Below are 22781 nucleotides of genomic sequence, written 5' to 3' on the forward strand. Positions count from 1 at the left end.
AACAGTTTTACAGAATTTAGTTGCCATTAACAATTGCGCTACATTTGCCAGCTTTGTTGTAGCTCTTAGCATTGCTCTCGATGAAAGTACCGATGTAAATAGTATCACTAGATTGGCAATGCTTTGATGAAAAATAAATATTTCTTTATCAAATCGGTGAAAATGACCATGAAATCAATGATAAACAAACAGATATAATAAAACATTATAATGATTTCAATGTACGACTCCAAGGAAATGATCACACAATTTTGAAAATGTATGAGGAATGGAAAAGTTTTTGTACAAAATTGATATTATTTGAAGTTGACGTAAAAAATAAAATATTAAGGTTTCTTCCTATGTTAAAAAGCCAACATGAAAAAGAAAATATTGATGAAAGCAATCAAATTATGTTTGAAAATTATGTTTTGAACATTAGAAATGAATTTGAAAAAAGATTTCAAAATTTTAAGAACCACGGTGAAACTTACAATATATATTTTAAATATCTTAAAATCGATAATCTTAGTTTAGAAATAATTGATTTTAAAACCTCAACGTTGTGGACAGATAAATTCATAGCAATGCGAAAAGATTTAGAAAAAATGACCACTAACATGAAAACCATATGAAATGCAAAGGAGGTATGTATGTAAAAACGGAAAATAATCATCTTCTCATGATATCGTTGTGTTGGACATCATTTCCCAAGAAGTTTTCATCTGTAAAAAAAATCTCACTAGTCTCATTCTGTTTAAGATTCCATTATCCGGTAGTTGCGAATTTGTAATAAGAATATATTTTGCAATAATAAATTTAATTTTCAACTTGGATTTTCTAAAATTATTTTTCCCTCATTATATTGAGTGATATTTAGCCTTCAATATTATTTACAATGAAATTTAAAAAAATATGAAATTAAAGTTTAATGACGAGGAAAAATTTTATAAATAAAGTTCATATTGGATACAAGCATTAAAATAATTTTGCTTTTCTAATATTAAAATTTATTTTATTATTAACCAGAAGACTGGTTTATTAATATAATACATATGTATATGAAAATATCCACTGACCCGAATATATATATATATATATATATATATATATATATATATATATATATATATATATATATATATATATATATATATATATATATATATATATATATATATATATATATATATATAAATATATATATAGAATATATATAAATATATCGATTTATGGCCAAATATGTCAGATCTGACATTTCACTGATACAAGTACATCTCTTCACTGAGCGTTATCTGCGAGATAAGTATTCAATAAGAAGTTATGTTGTATCTAATTGTTAATATGATTTACAATAAGTTGTCCACCAGCAAAAAAGCTAGGCCACATTTTTTATAGTGTAGTTCCAGCAGCAACCCATAACCTCAAATTTCATTGTTTCTTCCTCCAAAACAAACTTTCTAACCAATACAGGCTTAATATATGTACACAGATCAAACTGTGATAGTTTTATTTTTAGTTATCAGCTGATTTAAAAGTTCTACTCCGGTTATATAACTAGTAAACTAATTTTTTTTAAATAAAAACCCTGGTAAGAAAAACTTTTTAAATGTGATGATATACATATGTACTTATGTGATGAATTTAAATCGGCCCAATCATTGAAATATTTTTGATTGAAACCGCAATCATTGAAATCATTTTGATTGAAATTTTAATCCCACACATTTGTACATTTGTTGTTGAAATATTGTTTAAAATCTTTTGTGATGCTATCAGACATGCAATAGTTACTGAACATTAGTTTGGTCTTATCTACTTTAGAGTATCTTTAATCTACTTTAGAGTATTTTTAATCCTACTTTTTTTACTTTCTCTGTCCAGCTGTGTTGGACTGTTAAGTACATAAGTCAGCTAGATTGCGAGCTATTTAAACTATAATTATATACATATGTATATAACTTTATAAATAATTAATTTCTAGATATTCTATTTTATTTTTATTAGAATATTATATTATGTAGGTACAAAAGTATTTTCTTTGCTACAATTTGTTTATTGTTTATTTACAAATATTTAAATAGACCATTAGTGTACAGCGTTCGCTTCACTTCTACAGATCATTTTTAATAGAAAGTTCATTTTTTCCTGTTATAAGAAATCTTCAGAGATGTTATGTGCCTATATATTAAATGTAATGTTAAAAAATAAATTCTAATTTTCGTTATGCAGATTTATAAATAACATGTATCGTGATACACATTTGTAATTCAAAAGTATGCCTTTTCTATGAATGCATACATATGTATGTATATCGTATTTGCTATACACGAAATACAATTTTAGGTGGAACATGTTTTGCTAAATACATATTCACATTTTTTAATGTTCATATTTCATGACTTATATTCTCACATCGTATTCGTATATACGCTCTGAGAATATTTTGACGCAACATGTCGATAAATACATTTCTATAGCGATTGTACATCTGTGTGAAGGTAACAATTTCCAATATGAAAGCGATAGTTCCGGCTAGGTAACCCACCGCCAATATGCAAAATCCTCCTTCCAAATGTTCCAGGGATAAGCTCACATCGTCGTTCTCATCCTGCACTCGTGTATCGAATGTGGCGCTCCTTTTCACTTCCGCGGATTTTCTCTTAGATTCCACTGCGTAATCCCTTAACCATTTACTCATCAAACCGTTGGATTTCGTTAAGCTTATCAGATCGCTGATCGTGCCTATGAACGGGAACCCTTTACGGCCTACAATTTCGACTGGTATCGATAATACGTTGCTAGATAACGTGTGGTAGTTTGGATCCCCATAAGAATCGGTGAATTCTATTTTTTTCGACGATATATCGTCTAAAAACATTCTGCTCGCTATTAGTGAAAAATTTCTGTGCACTATTACATCGTGCAACGTTTCCTCTACGTTCGGTATGTTTTTATATCTTTTACTCACAATCTTGTATAGTTCTTCATCGGCATTATCAAAGAGGTCTTTCAATTCTTCTAATCCACCTACGTTCAAATCACTTTCTAATATATCTTTCAACGAATCCATCTGATTTTCATAGCTAGGTTGAGTTAACACCATGATCAATTTAGTCTGATACGCTGTGACCAATACGATATTATAAATACATAAAAATATAAAGAATATCCTTAGCGTTTGGTTTAATGGTCTGTTGTATGCCACACCTCCAATGTTCATTACCCAAGTGTTCAAAGCGCAATGATCTAAACACTTGTGCATTCTGGCTTCTCCGCTAAGTTTACCCAATATGAGCCAAATCAACGTGCAAAGCACGTACAAGGCACCTGCTGAGAGCCATAAGTTCCTTTCGAAGATAATAATGAGAGCTAGCCATCTAGGTAGGAGTAGAGCACGAGGCACAACCCACGTGTAAGAATCTTGCAAGTACGATGTACTAGCGTCAAAGTCTTCGTGCACTATATTATCAGGATATATCCCGCCGAGTGCTAAATCAGCTTCTCCTTTCTCTAATCGTCCAATCATACCCGTCCAGTGGTCGTTCAACTTGTCTCCCCTGCTTGAGCTGTTGAAATCCAACGCCAATCTCACGTTCAGTTTCAGTGAAATGGTTTTGAGCAATTCGAGCTCTATGCCGGGACTTCCGTCGGCTAATTCATTAACGAACGGAGGCATGATCATAGCCAAAACTTTCAAGGTACATCCTTGCATGTTTGACGGTAACTTATTGCCGAACAAGTTGACACCGAGGCTGAGGTGTCCTCCGGAACACGTGTCGTATATTACAATAGTTTCCGACACATTTTCAGAGCGTACGCCGCAACGTTTCGGTGGATCGTAAGGATTCCACGAAAAAACTCGAAAAGTCGTTTTAACTTTAACATCTTGCAGTAAAATTACAGCGTATAATATATAGTAAGACCACAGGTATTCTAAAATTTCTTGTGAATACAATCGCATGGATGCTTCGTCGGAAAATCTGGCGGAGCATAATACGACCATGTTTGCATGCGGGTTCCACGAATCCAATTCGACCAAGTTGGATATTTTTCGCTGGAACATTGGGAGACTGTCTACAATAATCACATAATAGTCTGCTTTGTCGGCGAAAACATAAGACATGCCATTGTCGTCCTTGCGGGTGCTTGTGTCAGTCCTTTTTTCGTTGCCCACAATCATAACCGACCACCTGGAGAGAGCGTGAACTTCTTCCATGAAGATCCTCTCTATATCAGCTCCTGGCGCTGTCATATTAAAAGAATCCGTCATGACGATGAGGCTAGAGGTCGGGAAGAAATTGTCGACGATCGAGAGCAGACAACTGACGGCGTGATGGGTAACTAAAGGGCCCTTCGGATTGATTTTAGTTATGATTTTGTACGTGTCCACGTTAAAAATTGTAAAAGCACTCGTAAAACACAAAACTATGGTGAAAGGGGATATCATGTTAATATTTGTAGTTTTTCACTTTAAAGTGTGCGATGTGTGTTTCCATCTTTGTGTTCGTTTTGTAACTGTTCGGGGTTGGGTGTATTGATTGTGAAAGTTTCGTGTTCGATACGGGTTTTATAATTGAGGGCACGTTATACGAACGGCCACCATTTAAATGAGATAATCATCGGATGCTCTTGTTTGCAACGTGATTATTTGTAAAATTGGTATTTATTATCTACGCTATGCTATGCTTTTTTTAACATCATTTCAGTTTAAGTATGAATCTGTTTAGTAATTTATTAGTATGTCTGTACATATAAATGTACGACTTTATAACAGCTGAATTGTAATAATTGGTCATATTGTGTCCGATAAATTTGAAATAACTATTAATGTACAGTATTAATAACTATTTTGTATTAATAACAGACTGAAACTATAGTAACTACAAATTAATTTAAATTGAAATTCTTATATTTGTACTTACTAATTACATTACAATATAATATTGAGAAGCCCTGGTCTAGAACCCATATATATATATATATATATATTATATTATCGTATTGGGTATAATAGAATTACATTTCAGATGTAGCATTAATTGCATTGCATGTTACACGATTCAAAGTCATCACATCACGCCTTTCTGCAATCTACATACATAATGTAATTTATTATAAAATGCATTTTTATTTTTAAACAGTAATTTTGGAAAATTTCGTACTCGCATTATTTATATAAGAATTTTTATGAAGTATATAAATATAATTAGTCAAAATGGTATATTTTGAGTAAACAATTATGTACATATCTACATAGAAACGAAAGAATCTCATTTTATTGATTGTTTTATTTCGAGCACGTAAATTTCTATATACATATGTATCTATGTACAAATCCACATCCAAATCATTTTAATTATAATGTAATTAGATATTTTTATATCGTATCAAGTCTTTATTATAATATCGTAAAAAACAAATCGCTAATTCGAATGATACGGAATTTGATTTTGAATTTTAAAAGCTTTTATTGTTCTCAAGTCCATTGTAAAATAATAACTACAGATCAAATGATTTTTTTTTTATCCATTTTATACATTATTTTTTGATGTTAGTAATTTATAATGTTTTATCATTTAAATATATTTAAGTGCATTTAAAATTATTTTCGAAATAATAAGTCGTTTTTACATCTAATATATAATTTTGAAAAAGACTTTGTATTTGAGAATGTAATGTTAGTTGTTAACGTCACGTGTGTATGGGGACGATTTGATTTTTTTTTTTCGATTCAAATCAATTTAATAAAAAAACAAATGATTATTTACTATTAGATTCGCCATGGTTAAGCTGTTTATATTACAAATACCAAGCGAAGCCGGGTAAAACAACTAGATTTAAATAAAAAGGATATTAGTGAATATGTTTCTGCCCAATTTTTCGTACTTTTAATTATTTCTCATGAATTTAATTATGATTTTTGTAAGATATGTGTAAATAAAACTTTAGTGGAATTTAGATATAAATATTGCGATGAACATACCAGTTTTCAAAGCTGAACTTTGTCACCTTGATATAAACGTTAATATCCATTTTGACGTTTGACTGTTCAGTATGTATTACGAAAAGTTTACAAACACCTGAAAATATAATACATAAATACATACATAAGAAAATATAATACGTATGCATACGTAAGTTTATGACGTGCGTGTAAAGACAGCTGATGCTTACTTCGTGAAACCATAACAAACGGTTGTTCGCAATAATAATCATAAATGTAAACAACGAATAACTAAAAGTAATGACTAAAAGAGACTTTCTCTGTAAGACTCTCTCGTTATATTTAAGTATTACGTGACTTTTAAAATGTTTTTATTTTTATTTTTCGTAAGGAACGCACAAATACGTGCATGTGCAGAATACTAACCGAAAAAATGGAGCATAAATACTGAAAACGCTTAGTCGAAATTGTTCTCTTAATGTGACTTTACGATCATAACATGTTTAGAAAAAACGAATCCAAATTGCGCACTTTACATAAGAATGTTAAAGATTACCGCGTTTTCAAATAAAATACCACCGTTTTATTTAAATTTTTCGTTTATAACGCGATTAACAATTGAACGAGCTCTAATATTTCTGTTATTTGAATGTTTGCTTATTTGTATATCACAATTTTACTATCAAACTAGTGGCCTATGTGCATATAATCGTGCACTCGGTGAAATATCGCAATTTGGACCAACGGAAGTAATAATTTAATAATTTAAAATAAAATTAATTAAAAAAAAAAAAATCTTTTGTTTTTGTCGACCGTTCATGTGAACGAAGTGATATGCCGCGTCTCTTTCCACGATATACGATTCGAAGGGGAGAAAGAGAGACGGAGCTTGATGAGTGAGTACTTCGTAAACACTCACTAAGCTCCGTCTCTTTCCATGGTATACGATTCCAAGGGGAAAAAGAGACACGGAGCATGGTGTTAACAGTGAGTACTTCGTAAACATGCCCCCACGCACGCACGCATTAGACAATTATTATATAAGATATTATATAAGATAAAACTACATAAATTCTCACAGTTTAAAAAAAAACAAAGCATTTTTTTGGTTCAAATCGTTAAAAACAATCACGTTAAAATTTTGGTAATAAAGCTGTTTTTTCCAATTAATTTTTGTTTTGTCAATATGTGACGTTGTCAGTAAATTGAAATGTTTAGATGTTAAAATTCTTACAAAAAAAAAAAAAAACTGACAGCATTCGCTAACTTGAATAGATTACATTTGAAATTAAATGTTTGGAATAGGACGTAATAAATCTATGAATTATAATATTTAATTCCATTAGTCTTAAAGTTCAACAATTCAACAAACCACATTTCAGTATCTATTTATTCACTGTCAATTTATTTGAAATTAAAAATAAAACTATTTAAAAATGTGTATAAATAAAAATTTTCCATAAGAAATTCAATAATAGCCGATAGCATTATGTATATTATGTAATTAACCGTCAATTATTTTATTCGAAACAGCTATAAATTTTATACAGTTCCTTTAAATAATCAAATTGATTTCATACGTTATCTCAAACCAATGTTAAACTTTGATCCTGGAAACTAAACATGAGTATCGGTAATATGAGTCAAGAGTTCTAATATTTTATGAAAATAATAATGAGCGCAGGCTACCAGACAAATAATACGCAATAATCTACGCTCACTTAAGTTTTATCTTAAATAAATTTATTTGAATACTCATTTGTTTTTACTTTATCTATGTACGTAGTAAAATAGTTTTGTGATCATGCGAAAATTCGAACTCGAGATTTTGACGGATTCGAACTCGATTACTGATCAAGTTTTCATGATCTAGAAAAAATGTGTGTGTGTCTGTGTGTTTTGGGGATTTTTTCAACACCGTTAGTTCTATCGAACCCAAACTTAGTATCGGTTACTAAAATTCTTATCGACACTACGTAAATTTTTTTCAAATTTTTAAGTTGACCGGAAATGGTACCTCCGCTTATAGGTGTCCTCTTGTTTTTAAGTTTTTGAATTCGATTTTCTCCCAAACTACTTACTGAATCGGACTGAATTTTTTTCACATGTACAAGAAATAATAATTTTTATAATTTTGTATTTTTTAAATATTTTTATCTGAACCGGAAGTAGTACTTTTACTCTAGAGAATCGAGGTTTTTTATGTTTTTCTCAAAAGCCTTTTGATTTATCGAACTGAAATTTCATATCGATCAGTTTAAGCTTAATACCAAGTTATGTATAAAATTTGGTAAGCGTCCGTTGACCGTAAGTGGCAGTTTACTCTTGTTCGATTTTTCTTCCGCTATTTTTTTCGACCCCTTAAACATGTGTGGTCTTCACGAAAAAATTCAAGTATAATTCTTGTATCAATGTGATTAAAATAAAAAAAAAATCACTAAATTTAATAAACCGGAAGTGGGAGTTTTTCCCTTCCGGAAGCGTCCGGAGGGGAAAAAATGTTGTCGCCTGGATCCTGTCCACACCCCTGAACGTATTAAGCTGAAAATTTATATTTGTATTCTTTATGTACTAACTTAGATTTGGTAACGTTTTGGTCAGAATTCGTAAACCGGAAGTAGTATTTTTTTTTAAAACAATATTTAATTATTTTTTCATTATTTTATTTTGACCTTTTAAATTATTTTAAGCGTCTTGATATTTATTGTGTATAATAAAGATAGTGATTTTAAGTAAAAATAAAAAAAAAATCACCAAATTTAATGAACCGGAAGTGGGATTTTCTCCTATTAGAAAGGTCAAAAATGTTGTCGCCTGGATCCTGTCCACACCCCTGAACGTATTAAGCTGAAAAATTATATTTGTATTTTTTATGTACTAACTTAGATTTGGTAACGTTTTGGTCAGAATTCGTAAACCGGAAGTAGTATTTTTTTTTAAAACAATATTTAATTATTTATTCATTATTTTATTCTGACCTTTTAAATTATTTTAAGCGTCTTGATATTTATTGTGTATAATAGAGATGGTGATTTTAAGTAAAAATAAAAAAAAAATCACCAAATTTAATGAACCGGAAGTGGGATTTTCTCCTCTTAGAATGGTCAAAAATGTTGTCAACTGGATCCTGTCCACACCCCTGAACGTATTAAGCTGAAAAATTATATTTGTATTTTTTATGTACTAACTTAGATTTGGTAACGTTTTGGTCAGAATTCGTAAACCGGAAGTAGTATTTTTTTTTAAAACAATATTTAATTATTTATTCATTATTTTATTCTGACCTTTTAAATTATTTTAAGCGTCTTGATATTTATTGTGTATAATAGAGATGGTGATTTTAAGTAAAAATAAAAAAAAAATCACCAAATTTAATGAACCGGAAGTGGGATTTTCTCCTCTTAGAATGGTCAAAAATGTTGTCAACTGGATCCTGTCCACACCCCTGAACGTATTTAGCTGAAAATTTATATTTGTATTCTTTATGTACTAACTTAGAGCTGCTAACGTTTTGGTCAGAATTCGTAAACCGGAAGTAGTATTTTTTTTTAAAACAATTTTTCATTATTTTATTTTGACCTTTTAAATTATTTTTATCCTCTTGATATTTAATGTGTATAATAATTATACTGATTTTAAATAATAAAAAAAATTTGAACAAAATCCGACAACCGGAAGTAGAACTTTTGTCTTGTGCAAGGATTTGCATATATTTGCGCTCAATTTGTATCGCTATCATAGTTATTAGTTCAATATCTAATTTTGTTTTTATACATTTTGATCAATATTTTAACAGTCGGAATTTTATACCTTGTGAAGAATCAGTATTATATTATAAATATTTAATTTCACTACACATGTCCCAGGACATAGCTCCAGGCCACACCGACCAGACCAAATGTATGAAAATGTGAGCGACTAAGAAATCACCCGGTGTGACACGCTCTATCTATGTAACTGCATACATTTCTCCGGAGTCTGGAGATGCATTTGTCCGGAGGACCGAAACAGCCCTACGTAACCTGGGCCAAAGAACACTTTGTATTTTAAAAATCTCGTATTCACCTCTCACTCATTGGTTTAACCTAAAGTACAAACATTGTTTCCCCTTTATACTTACAAGCTATATGCATTTCAATTATAATTGATAGTACATAATTTCTAGTGGCCATTACTTTTTATCATTAATTCTTTACACTGTAACAACTCCTGTGAAATGCGCCAAATTTAAATTTGAGCAAATTCTATCTGTGACGGTGGGAAAAGTTAATAATATGTAAATTAAACTAAATTAAACATCCTTATTCAGCTGTCACTTTGAAACTTGGTTATAATATAACACGCTGTCTAGTTCACGCATTCGGTAAAGAAATTTTCGAATCCGTGAACTTGGGCAACGTGCTTGCATTTTTCACGCATTCGGCAATTCTCTTGCCAAATGCTTGTAATAGATAATTTTATGGATTCGGTGTAACATATATACCTATACAAAGTCTGTTTCGAAATTATATATTAGGTTTGTTTTAGATTTTTAGATCGTTCGATTTGTACGATTATTTTCAAATTAAAATTCTTAGTATCCATATCTCCTACTATTCGAAGCTTTTATTTTTGAAAGTTTTTTTGGCCTCGATGTAATGCAATGAAATGTTTTTTAAGTAGTATTTTTATTACTAAGTATTTTTATTACTAAGCTACATATGATCTACATATTTATGCATTTATTATACGTAGGATAAAAAATAAATTACAAATTACAATTAACAAGGGAATTTTCCGATATGTTTGAAATGGATTAGTCAAATTGCGTTTTATAATTTTTGTTTGAACAAAACACCGCAGTAAAATGGTAGTGACGTTTTCGTGAAATGTCTGAAAGGTTGAAGTGTGTCGTAAACGTAACACGGATGTGCTTTTTGTAGATAAGCTCGTGCGAAGTAAAAGAGAAATGAACACGCACTTCGAATTTATTTCGAAAACACTTTTCAAAAAGAGAAAAGAATATTGCTAAGTACTCGGGAAATCTAAGCGAAGAAAAAAAAGATAAATAAGCGGAGCTCGACTTGGTCATTTTTAAAGATAGTTGAGATTGAACACAGCGCTTTCCACAAATCCTTTCCTAGTTTCCAACATACATACATACATACCATTTTTTTCTGATTGAAAAATAGTGTACGGCAGTGAATAAAAAAATCGTAATAAAAAAGTGCTTGTAGTTAAAATCAATATATAGTTAGACATTGATTATTTGCATAATCTACATACATATGTACATATGTATGTATGTACATACATATATGCGTACATAAGACCGAAGCGGAAAAACCAATTTTTGGTTTTTCATCGATAGACCTGTTGGAAATTTTTCATTGTATCGAAGGAAGAATATGAACATGTTTTTCATGTTCCCGTAATTATTTTGAAAATTGTTAAAAGATTCTTTACTTATATCTAAACACAAGAAAATTTGAAAAAAAATTAAATTATGTTATTGACATCATTTTAGAAACTGTGAACACTTTAAATGAAATATCACAATCAAATATAATATTTACATCACGCCTTTTTTTACTAACCTCTTATACGTTTGACATGGTTTTCGTGTAAGCGGTCTTTTTAAATATTCCTTATCTTTCACTTTAAGAGGGCTGGACAGCAGCACCTTGTCCATACAAACGTACTATACTTCTCCCTTCCTCAATTATGGCACTAGAGAAATTATTTTTTAATATGCTATGGATATCCACCATTGGGGTGCATCTATCGTTTTATTTTTTTGATTAATTATTTTTTAAAGGAGCTAGAAGCCGCCAAAAATCTATAAAATCGCCTCTTTTTTACACCCACGAAACGAGTCCAGCGTGCTTATTTAACGGTCGATTTTTAAAAAAATACGCCGATATATGCACAGAAAGTATCTTTCTCATACCGATGATGAAATTTTTTTAAAAATTGGTCCAGTTTTGGAGGAGAAAATAGTAGAATACGAAACCTCGATTTTGTCAATTTAAAATACGTTTTATCTGGCCGAAGCGCAACTGTCGCATTCACTCAATATTTATATTGATATATATTGTCGCATTCACTCAATATATACATACACTCAATATATATATCGAAGAAAGGAACGGTAACAAAATTAAGGTTTCGGATGTACAGCCCTCTTAACACCTTACTGTCCGCTCACGACAACTACAACACAATTTTCCTTAAGTTCAATTTTACGGATTCGCCAAAACTATTTATCCTTGACTTGTTTTATGTAATACTAATTGTTTTACCCAGTTTCGCTCAGTATTTGTAATATAAACAGCTTAAACATGGCGAATCTGATAGTAAATATTCTTTTGTTTTTTTATTAAATTTATTTGAATCGAAAAAAAAAATCAACCATATCGAATCGTCTTCACAGAAACTTTGATACATACAAAAGTCTCTTTCGAAATTATATATTAGATTTGCTGAATACATCTATTATTTAATTAAATTATAGTATTTTCGTTCATATTCTATTTGTATAATTTATATTGAAGAATCCGAAATAACGAATATTATTATATGCGTATTGAACTTTTCACTATATTTCATTTTTAATAAAATCAAATTTAGATCAGATAAAAATGCCCAAACCATTTTTTTTTTAATAAAACGATTTGGAAATTTCAAAAATGTTTTGTTTATAGCAAAAAATAACTTTCCAAAGACGAAACAAATAATAGCAGACATTTCCTAATATGTGAATGAGATTCAAAATTGTATGTATGTATGTATGTACATATGTACATCCAATCCACCCTGAATATCTGCGCTAATGTTATGATACAGTTATTTTCTTGCAATTATAATTCAAATAGTTGTACATTTTTAGCTACATGTTATAAAATGTAAAAAAGTACTTAAAACCTTAAAAATATGTACGTACATATATTCTGATTAAATAAAATATATTCTTAAAATTATAAACATTTTTTTTCTCTTGTTACATCTATGCTACCTCTTTGACACACTCTTTTAGAGGTTTCCAAGTTAAATTTTATTCTTTTTTGTTTCAGTGACTGGATTTTCGGACTGAGATACTGCAAACTTAGTAACTTTATAGCCAACGTTACCGTTTCGGCGAGCGTATTTACTCTCACTGGAATATCTTTCGACAGGTAAACTTCTCTCAATTACCATTGACGTCTTCGTAAATTTATGTATGCATGTGTACATATACATATATGTATATAAAAGTCATTATATAACATTATACGAATATTTGAAATTGTTTTTTGATGTTATTTTACGACGATTTAGACGTTCACGTTCAATAGTGATCAAAAAGTTGCAGTTATGGAAATATACTCTTCTGGACCCTTTTGTCTTCGCTGCATTGATAATTAAAAAAATCAATTGGTTTTATTTTAAACGACGAACCTAACTACCCATAAGTACATAACTACTTAGTTAAAATTTATTTTTTTACTTTCAACGTAATATACCTACCTACATAACCAGTCAATAAAATTTTATAATATAAATATAGTAGAAATTCAACGACATTTTTCTGACGTTTTTGACCGAACATGTACGTACATATGTTATGCAGTATGGCTCGGTGGTTGCGTTTATGTGTAGCACTGAGAGGTTACCGGGTTCGATCCTGTGCTAATCTATAATGCTGCTGGTCGGACTTGAATATTTGTGACTCCAAGTCGATCGTTTCCTATCAGAGTTTGCCAATTTATCTGACTTAATTGTTGAAACGGTTCCTCCATCAAATTGACAGGAACCATCCTACCCACTATGTCACCAATAATTGAATTTTATTTATGTACAATATGTAAAAATGTATGCACAAGTCTAAATTCATAGATGTCTCTATGGATTAATTCATTGTTAATTTCGTGTTCTTCGGCATCTTCAAATTCAGCGATTTATGGAATAAAAAATGCTGCAATTATGTAATTGGCTAGGAAAGCGTTACCTGTTAGGCCTTCCTGGTATATATCTATGTAAAAATAAAATATGTATATTCATACATGCATACGTGTGTGATATATCCTTGACTCGTATTGAATTTCCTCTACTCTAATTCTTCACGAGCTCATTCAAAATCGTATGTACACCATTTGCTAATTATTACATCAATTCATATCTATGTATATGTAGTCGAGCTGAAGCAAGTCTTCGCTCGATTTAATCCTCGCTTTAATTTCCATGTTATCAAAATATCCAGTAAGCCTGTATTTCTTTGGTGTTTAGTGTCACACATCAAACTAGTAATTTTACGTGTGTAATTTTAACACCTTACCGCCCGCTTTGACGCGTGGATTGTTTTCACCCATGTCCGGAAATGTGCGCGACTATTTTCACCTGAATCCGGGCCGATTTCAGTTTCAATAGAAAAAAAAGCCTTTTTTGTGCATTTGATTACTTCTAGAATAATGATCGTATTGTAGTGATATTTTGAAACAGTGTTCGTTATATTACTCTGCAAACATCTAAAAATTAAAACCAGGGATTTTAAACTGGAGTACGCGAATTAATGTTAAAAAATAATAAATTACGTAAATGTCATCCGAATAGCCTTTGAATATAAAAATAGCATAAAACTGAAGTTTGTAGTAGTGGACAGTAATAGACAGACCATGGTAAATCAAAATTCCAAACATGTGAAGAATAAAATCATTTTTCACACATTTGAAAATGAGACAATTTGTGATAACTTCGGAATAATAGTTGCTTAGGATAATGTTTAAATAGGATATTTGGGTTTAATTTAAATTAACTGTAAAGTATAAGTATATTTTTTTAGTATCCCAAATCAACTAGTGAATCCTTGAGAACAGTATCATCTGTGTTTTAAATTTTTTAAAGATCCAGTGTTTCTTTAACTTGCATTTTTGTAAAGCGATATTTTGGTTTTCAAAAAGGCAACTATTTTTAAGAGGTCATAAAATTTATTTTCCAAGAATTATTCTCAAACTGTATTTTTTATGTAAATACATTAACAATTTTGATTCGGTGATTCTCTAACTTTTTTATTTAAAAAATACTCTTTAGCCATTAATAATTACGAGACGACATTTTATTTTTTTTTGTAAATTGCGAAAGTTCAAGACCAAGATGTCAAAATAATAATGTTAAACTCGGTGTTTCTCAAAGATTAAGTATTAATCTTGAAAAAGTATGGTTAGTGTTAGACAACACCAGCATCCAGCATACCCCAGAAGTGAGTGAGCTGGTTGAACGTACAAACCATATTTTTAATTACTTACATTCATACTCACCAATGATGAATCCCACTGAAGAAGTTGCAATATTTAAAATATGATTAAATACTGACTAGGGTAACCAGCCTTTTTTTATACAAAAAATATTGTTACGTACACTCGGATTAGGCCTAGTAAGTGCAATCGGATTAATCCGAGTAGCATCCCAGAGACTGTTTGACCGTTATAATTGGTTTCGAGAATTATCTCCCCCGAATGCACTTAGCGGGAGTAGCGGTAACTCGGGGTCACATTCCGGTAGAGTTCTCAGAACCCACAGCGGTAGCGTGGGACATCTAGTACGTGACCATAACAATAGGCAAGCAAATCGGACGTTGAAGATTCCCTGAGAGACCTATCCTTTATAAGAGCGATGTCAAGACATTCTGGAAGGAGCACTGTCAGTGCGTGTATCTCCTTAATCACCAATAAATGCTGTGAAACGACTTTGGCTTTTTACTTGGATCCTCCACCCACCCCTACCCAACAATATTTTCAAGTTGTAAATAAAATCTAAAAATGTTCTCATTGTTTTTATGCTATGGCCTATGAATGATGACAAAATTTAAAATAAAATAATTTTTTGGACTAAGGTAACCATCCTTTTTATACTACATTTTTTTTAAGCGAGAAAACATCTACACATATTCCCATCTTCTTTATGATTAAAATTTAAAATACTATAAATTTTGATTAGGGTAACCAGGCTTTTTTATACAGCAAAATTTTTGTAGTGAGATTAAAATCGAAAAATATTCCCTATTATCTATTTTATTTTAAATTTTGTATAAGAACGGTGGGAATATTTTAATATTTTTTTGTTGTATAAAAAAGGCTGGTTACTGTAGTCAAAAAATTATAGTATTTTATTTTTTTATTTTAAATTTTAGAATAATTGAAAGCATTTAAACGATGGGAATATTTTTGGATTTTTTCTCGCTTAAAGTTAAACATACATACATTATTAACTGTATCTTGATTTGATCTAATTTTATTTTAAAATTATTAAATATTAAAATTTTTTAAAAAATAATTTTTTAACAACGGTATACAAATTTTAAAATTTAAATTAAGTTTATTTATTTTTTATATTAAAATAATAATAAATTGTCATTCAACATTACTTACATATTATATTGATTGTTTTTTCACATTAAAAATTGTTGTATGAAAAGATTGGTAAGCCCTGTCTCAAAAATAATATTTTAAGCTTGCAATATTTATAGCATTAAGACTTTTAAATTTTATTTCCAACTCGAAAAAAATTTTTGTATAAAAAGCCTGGTTACCCTAGTCAAAAATCATATTTTTAATTTTGCAATAATTTATATCACAGAGATGATGGTAATATTTTTAGATGTTTTCTAGCTTTAAAAAAAATGTTATATAAAAATTTTGGTTACCCTACTCCAAAAAACTATTTTATTTTAAATTTTGTCATCATTTATGGCATTAAAACTATAGGAATATTTTAAAAATTTATTTTCAACTTGAAGAAATTTTTTGAATAAAAAAAGGCTGGTTACCCTAGTCAAAATATTATTATATTTAAAATTTTGCAATCATTTATAGCCCAAAAATGATTTTAATATTTTTTTCTTTTTTTCTGACTTCATCTGATTTGTTGTATAAAAAAATTTTGGTCACCCCAGTCCAAAAAATTATTTTATTTTAATTTTTGCGATTGTTTATAGCTTAAAGACGATGCTATATTTTTAGATTTTTTTTCCCACTTCAAAAATTTTTTTCTATAAAAAAAGGATGGTTACCCTGGTACAAAAAATTATTGCATTTTAAATTTTGCTAAGATGATGAGAATATTTTAAATTTTTTTTATCAATTCAAAAATTTTATTATATAAAAAAAGTAAATCAAGATTTTCAGATGACCTTTAACCGATGATGAGATCATGTCAGCGTTAAAATAAATACATATAGATATACATACACACATATAGATATGTATACATACATATATGTATGGGAATTTGCTTTTGTGTGCGTGTATGTACACAAAGCGCAAGCTAATTTTATTCACGTATATACGCGTGAGCGGACGTTTACGCAAAATTTTTATTCACGCATATACGCGTGAGCGGACAGTAAGGTGTTAACACTAAAAAACTAGTATTAAAAGGAAATGTATACGTACGTGAGACTTAATAGCTCAATTTTTTCACCATCGAACGTAATTGAAGTTTGCGCATATACATATATATATATATATATATATATATATATATATATATATATATATATATATATATATATATATATATATATATATATTCGGTTTAAGCCTACTTGGAAGCCGTACATCGATTATAAGACGATTTTTACGCTTTTGGTGAATTTGGATTTGGAGTGCATCTAATAATCGCTGTCAATAATGCAATTGCCGTTGACGTTTCGCCTTTTTCGATTTTCAAGTGTCGTTTAATTTTTTTAAAACTTATTTAATTGATTACCGATTTAAGGATTCCGGAATTATTTGTAGACTATTTTATGAAATGCTGCATCACCGACTTCTTTGATGGTACAGAAGACGATATTATATGGGAAAATGTATGATACATATGTACATACATACATACAGTGAGCGACAAAAATAGGTACGCACATAGATTTCGGACAAACAGCGCGAAACAAACCTCTCTACCTGCCGTAAACAATGAGACCCCAACCTTTTTTTTTTACACAACTCTGTGTAACCGTTGGTTCAAAGATTTACAAAGCTGATGGTCAATTCCCTATTTAGTTTCGCGTTAACTTTGGTTGCAATAGCATCGCATCGGAAAAATGTCGTCCGCACGCCAAATGTCGACCGATGAAAAAGCGGTAATTTTGGCTCTTACGAAAGAGCGAATCGCGTATCGAGACATTGCTCGTCGGGTGGGGTTCAGTGAAGGTTCTGTGAGAAAATTCATCAAAAAATACAGTGATACAGGATTATTAACAAGGGCTCCAGGATCTGGAAGGAAGTAAAAATTGATGGAACGTGAAAATCGTGTCATAAAACGTGCTGCTCTTCAAGATCAATTTATTACTGCTTCTAAAATCAGGGATGAGGTTTACACTTCATCATCCACAGCAGTACATACCCGTATGATCCAAAGGAAGCTGAATAAATTAGGGTTTAGAGCGATCAAATTCGCGAAAAAGCCACTTCTGGCGGTTTCAATGAAGAAAAAGCAGTTGAAATGGGCCAAGGACAAGAAGAATTGGATATCAGAGGACTGGTACAGGGTGGTTTTTTCAGATGAATCTAATTGGAATCTTATTGGATCAGATGGGAAGACCACAGTTCGCCGTAGAAGTGGAGTATGTTTTCACGCAAGTTGTGTTTCGCGACCGCGAAGCATTCCCCGTATGTCATGATATGGGGGTGCATTACAGGATATGGAATAAGGGCGCTAGAGTTCGTCCGAAGGTCCATGAATGCCATCCAATACGAAAACACGATACGGGAACGTGTTTTACCCACCATCGAAGCACTCATAGAATTCGTCGCTGAACCAATATTTCAGGACGAATCTGCACCTTGATATCGGGCTCGTTCTGTAAGTTATCAAACCGTTTTTCTATCTTTAATTTGTTTTTTTATGTGGTAAATATCATCGACTTGTTTTAGATAACCAATTATAAAGAAAGTTTGGGAATTAAATCCCTTACCTGGCCCGGGAACAGTCCAGACCTGAACATTATCGAAAATTTATGGGCGATTTTGAAGAGGAAAGTAAAAGCCTGCAATCCAAAAACGCTTCAAGAGCTGGAAAACATAATAACGGAGGCATGGGAAAAGGATATTTCCCCAAATGTTATAAAAAAATTGTTTTATTCTATGCCCAGAAGAATTGAGGCAGTAATCAAAAACAAAGGGGGAATTACTAAATATTAAGCTTTATTTTATTTATATATTATTGTTTTATGTATATATTATTAATAGGAAACATTTAAAAAATGTATACCGTGAAAACCGCTTTAAATTAAATTAAAAACTCCCGAAGAACTGCCAATACTTTTTTCCCAAATTTGTCCATTTCGTAAATAATTCCAATATCTCAATAAATACATCAATATAATTAATAATTTGTCTTGTTTTATTATCTTAATGATCCTAGTCATGATTTCAGAAACTTTTAAATGAAAAATATTGCGATATATACGAATAAAATGAAATTTTGCTACTGCGTACCTATTTTTGTCGCTCACTGTATGTAGACACCATCAATTCAGAAAAATCTGAAACTGATTCCAACACTGATAGCGATATACATATGCAAAAAATTGTAAATAGACAACAATATATCTTTGTGGATTACGCTTATACATAACGTATTGTAAATTTCTTTCTTTTCCATAATCGATTATAACTATATTTATTTCTAACAATTAAAAATAAGGCTGCGTCATATAATCGATTTAATACGGTATTAATGAAATGGTTTTTTATTATAAACATATATGATTCACGATTATTTTACCGAATCCGTCTTAGCGTACAACCTTTGAACCGCGCGGAAATTTCCCCGTGCACCTTTTTCACCGTGCAGACATCTTATCACGCGACCTTTTTACAGTGAGGATATTTTATCCTATATTATATTTATATACGATAAAATATCAATATTATTACAATATCAATATTATCACAATAACAATATTTCCGGATTTGATTCCCGATCGCGTAATACAAAACGAAACCAAATGATAAATAAAGCGGTCCAATTTTTCTCGGTGGATAAAAATGTTTCATGCGGGAGATTTCGACCTGAAAGACAAAAAGACGAGTGGCTGCCATATTGCGTTTGACGATCAAAAATTAAAAGTGCTGATTGAAATTAGTCCACGTTTAACAACGCGTAAGATTGCACTAAAGATGAATTCATCGAAAAATTCAGTAACAAGAGCCCTTCATTGCATCGGGAAAGTGAATAAGTTAGGTGACGTACAAAAAAAGCGTTTTTTGTGTTCAACATCCAACCTAATCTACTGACTTTATTTCATCTGATTTCCACCTGTTTCGGTCCTAAAAATGCTATCGCCAAAAAAAGTTTTCAAAATAAAAAGAAGTCGAATCTTTTCTTATTTCGTTCATAACCTAAAGAATTTTATAAATATTAAATACAAAAAATGTTTGAACGTTGTACATAATAATGTTAAAGAAAACAAAGGAAATTACATTTAAAATTTATAATAAAAAAATTACAATTTTTTTTTTTCATTTCAACTACTGTCACTGAAACGATATATGGGCCAACCTAATAAATATATAAAATCAACATAAAAATTTGAAAACAATTTACGTAGTGTCTATAAGAATTTCAGTAACCGATACTAAGTTTCAGTTTGATAGGACTAACGGTGTTCAAAAAATTCCACACACAAATCACACACACACATTTTTTTTTCTAGATCATGAAAACGTGATCAGTCATCGATTCTGAGTTCGAATCTGTCAAAATCTCGAGTTCGAATTTTCGCATGATCACAAAACTTCATCTATTGTTACTACGTACATCAGCGGTTTCCAAACTTAATGCTTCTACGCCTCCCTAAAAAATTTTTTTTTCCGCGCCTCCCTACCTTTTATTTTTTGATAGTTATAATAATATAGACACGTTTTAAATAATAAACCTTTATTTAAAAAAAAAAAAAACTGAACACTACAATAGACAGAACAATAAAAAGTTTTTGCTATAACATAAATTTATACGAACATCTATATTTATTTTTATATTAAATTACTAATAAAACTACGTCAAACACATCAAAATTTAGTGCGAAGGATGTTGTTGTTTATTGGCACAAAGTTTATCAAATCTTGGGGGGCAATATAGAGAGTGCCACTCGTAACTCCTTTTCGACTATTAACCTGGCTCGATATTTGGTTTTCATTGCAGCTAGTGCCGAAAAGCCCGTTTCGAATAAATAAGACGTTTCAAACGGTAGAAGCACTTGCATTGCTTTGCAATAAAAAGATTCATACTATCCACTTAGATTCATCCAAATTTTAATTATGGTTTAATTTCGAAACTTTTGTTTTAGTGAGCTATCGCATGATAATTCTATTAATTTTTCTTTTTCGATGGTTGTCAGCTCGAATTCGTCTTCTTCATTGTAGTTAAATGGATTCTGTATCCACAAAAATTTTGAGAAATCAAGGTCTTTGAAATAATTGGAAAAATGCAGCACTAAACCATCCAAGTGGTCAGTAAAAAGATTTTTACTTGCTTGGAAAGTGAAAACATATCCAACTCATTCTTTTGTAAATTTGATTTCCATAACTTCAACTTTTTAATGAAAGCTTTTACTTTGTCTTTTTGAACAAGTGGATATATTTGTGATCCCTGCATTGCTTTATTTAAACCGCTCAATTTTCCAAAAATTTCAACCAAATAGGCAAGTTCATGTCTCTTCATGTTGGTTTTCTTCGAGAAAGGTTGCTAATTAAATGTGTATATAAAAATGAAAGAAAAACAAAAATAAACATTCATGCATTGAATTTTACTATTAAGCTACGATATGAAGTTTTATTTATTTGTAGATATTATGGTATGAAAATTATTTTTTTATTAAAAAGTTTTGGCGCCTCCCCTGGCAATAGTCCGCGCCTCCCAGTTTGGAAACCGCTGACGTACATAGATAAAGTAAAAAGATTCAAATCATTAATTTAATAGAAAATCAATACATTTAATCACCGTGTGTAATCTTTCTATAATCTATATAAAAAGGCTATAATCTTTCTTTAAATAAATTCGTAAGTAGTTGTTCTGGATTTCGGGGATTTAATGCGACCCAGTTAAAATGTCATTGGAGATTTTTTGCACGCGTATCTCATAAAATCATTACTCGCCCACTACTTGGGAATGAAAAAGGCCAGAAAAGGGTTTCGAATCCTTTTTTTCCGATCCATTGGGCTCTGAATAATCCGTGAAGAATACCACATATATCGTACGAAACGTCTCGAATAATTTAATAGTGTAACTTCCTGTATTTTGTAGATTTTCTGCGAATCGTTAGTTAATTTATGTTTAAGTTGTTAAAAAATTGGTTTCATTATATTGTAAAATAAGCACCTTCTAAAAATGTATCGATCAGTTTCTTCCAGGAAAATTTATGAATTTTACGAGAAAAATAAAAATAGTTTTTTCAAATACGAGGGATTTCAGTTCCTAGTCACGGAAAACGAACTTTATGATGAAGTGACTGTGTTTCCGTAGCTTTCGTATATTTTGAATGTTCTTTTATAAGCGCGTTTTACATTTTTCCTTTGCGTGAGCAAGGATACTTATTCAAATACATAATTTACGGAAACCGGAAATATTTTTCCGTATCCTCTTAGCTTACATAGTCTGAATGGGAAAAGCTTAGAAAAATCTTGTGTACAATCTGTGAATAAGCTACTTATACGAATACATAAGCTACTACGTAATTCATTTACTAACAAGTATGAGGTTCCTAATTCTGTCCGCAACTGAGAAAAAAAGATGCTTAATCGCTATAACCATTAATGAACATAATCTATAAGCATGACTTATTGATAAAATATTTGGTATACATATATGTGGTAAAAAATATATTCCTTTGGAAAAAATCATA

General features: G+C 30.5%; 2 protein-coding genes across 2 annotated transcripts in view; one reads left to right on the plus strand and one right to left on the minus strand.

Annotated features, from left to right (window-relative positions):
* TkR86C (Tachykinin-like receptor at 86C) overlaps window positions 1–22781 on the plus strand; it is an 86182-nt gene that overhangs the window by 20639 nt on the left and 42762 nt on the right. The window contains exon 3 of the mRNA XM_077431488.1: window positions 12979–13080. Coding sequence (XP_077287614.1) covers window positions 12979–13080 — 102 coding nt within the window. The remainder of the gene's footprint in view (window positions 1–12978; window positions 13081–22781) is intronic.
* LOC143910610 (putative glutamate receptor) lies at window positions 17–4252 on the minus strand. Its single transcript, XM_077429168.1, has 2 exons — window positions 2486–4252; window positions 17–121 (listed from the first exon to the last, which is right to left on the minus strand). Exons 1-2 carry the CDS (start codon window positions 4250–4252, stop codon window positions 17–19), a joined length of 1872 nt encoding a protein of 623 aa, XP_077285294.1.

Source organism: Arctopsyche grandis, chromosome 1 (assembly GCF_051622035.1).
Source record: "Arctopsyche grandis isolate Sample6627 chromosome 1, ASM5162203v2, whole genome shotgun sequence".
NCBI classification, from domain to species: domain Eukaryota; kingdom Metazoa; phylum Arthropoda; class Insecta; order Trichoptera; family Hydropsychidae; genus Arctopsyche; species Arctopsyche grandis.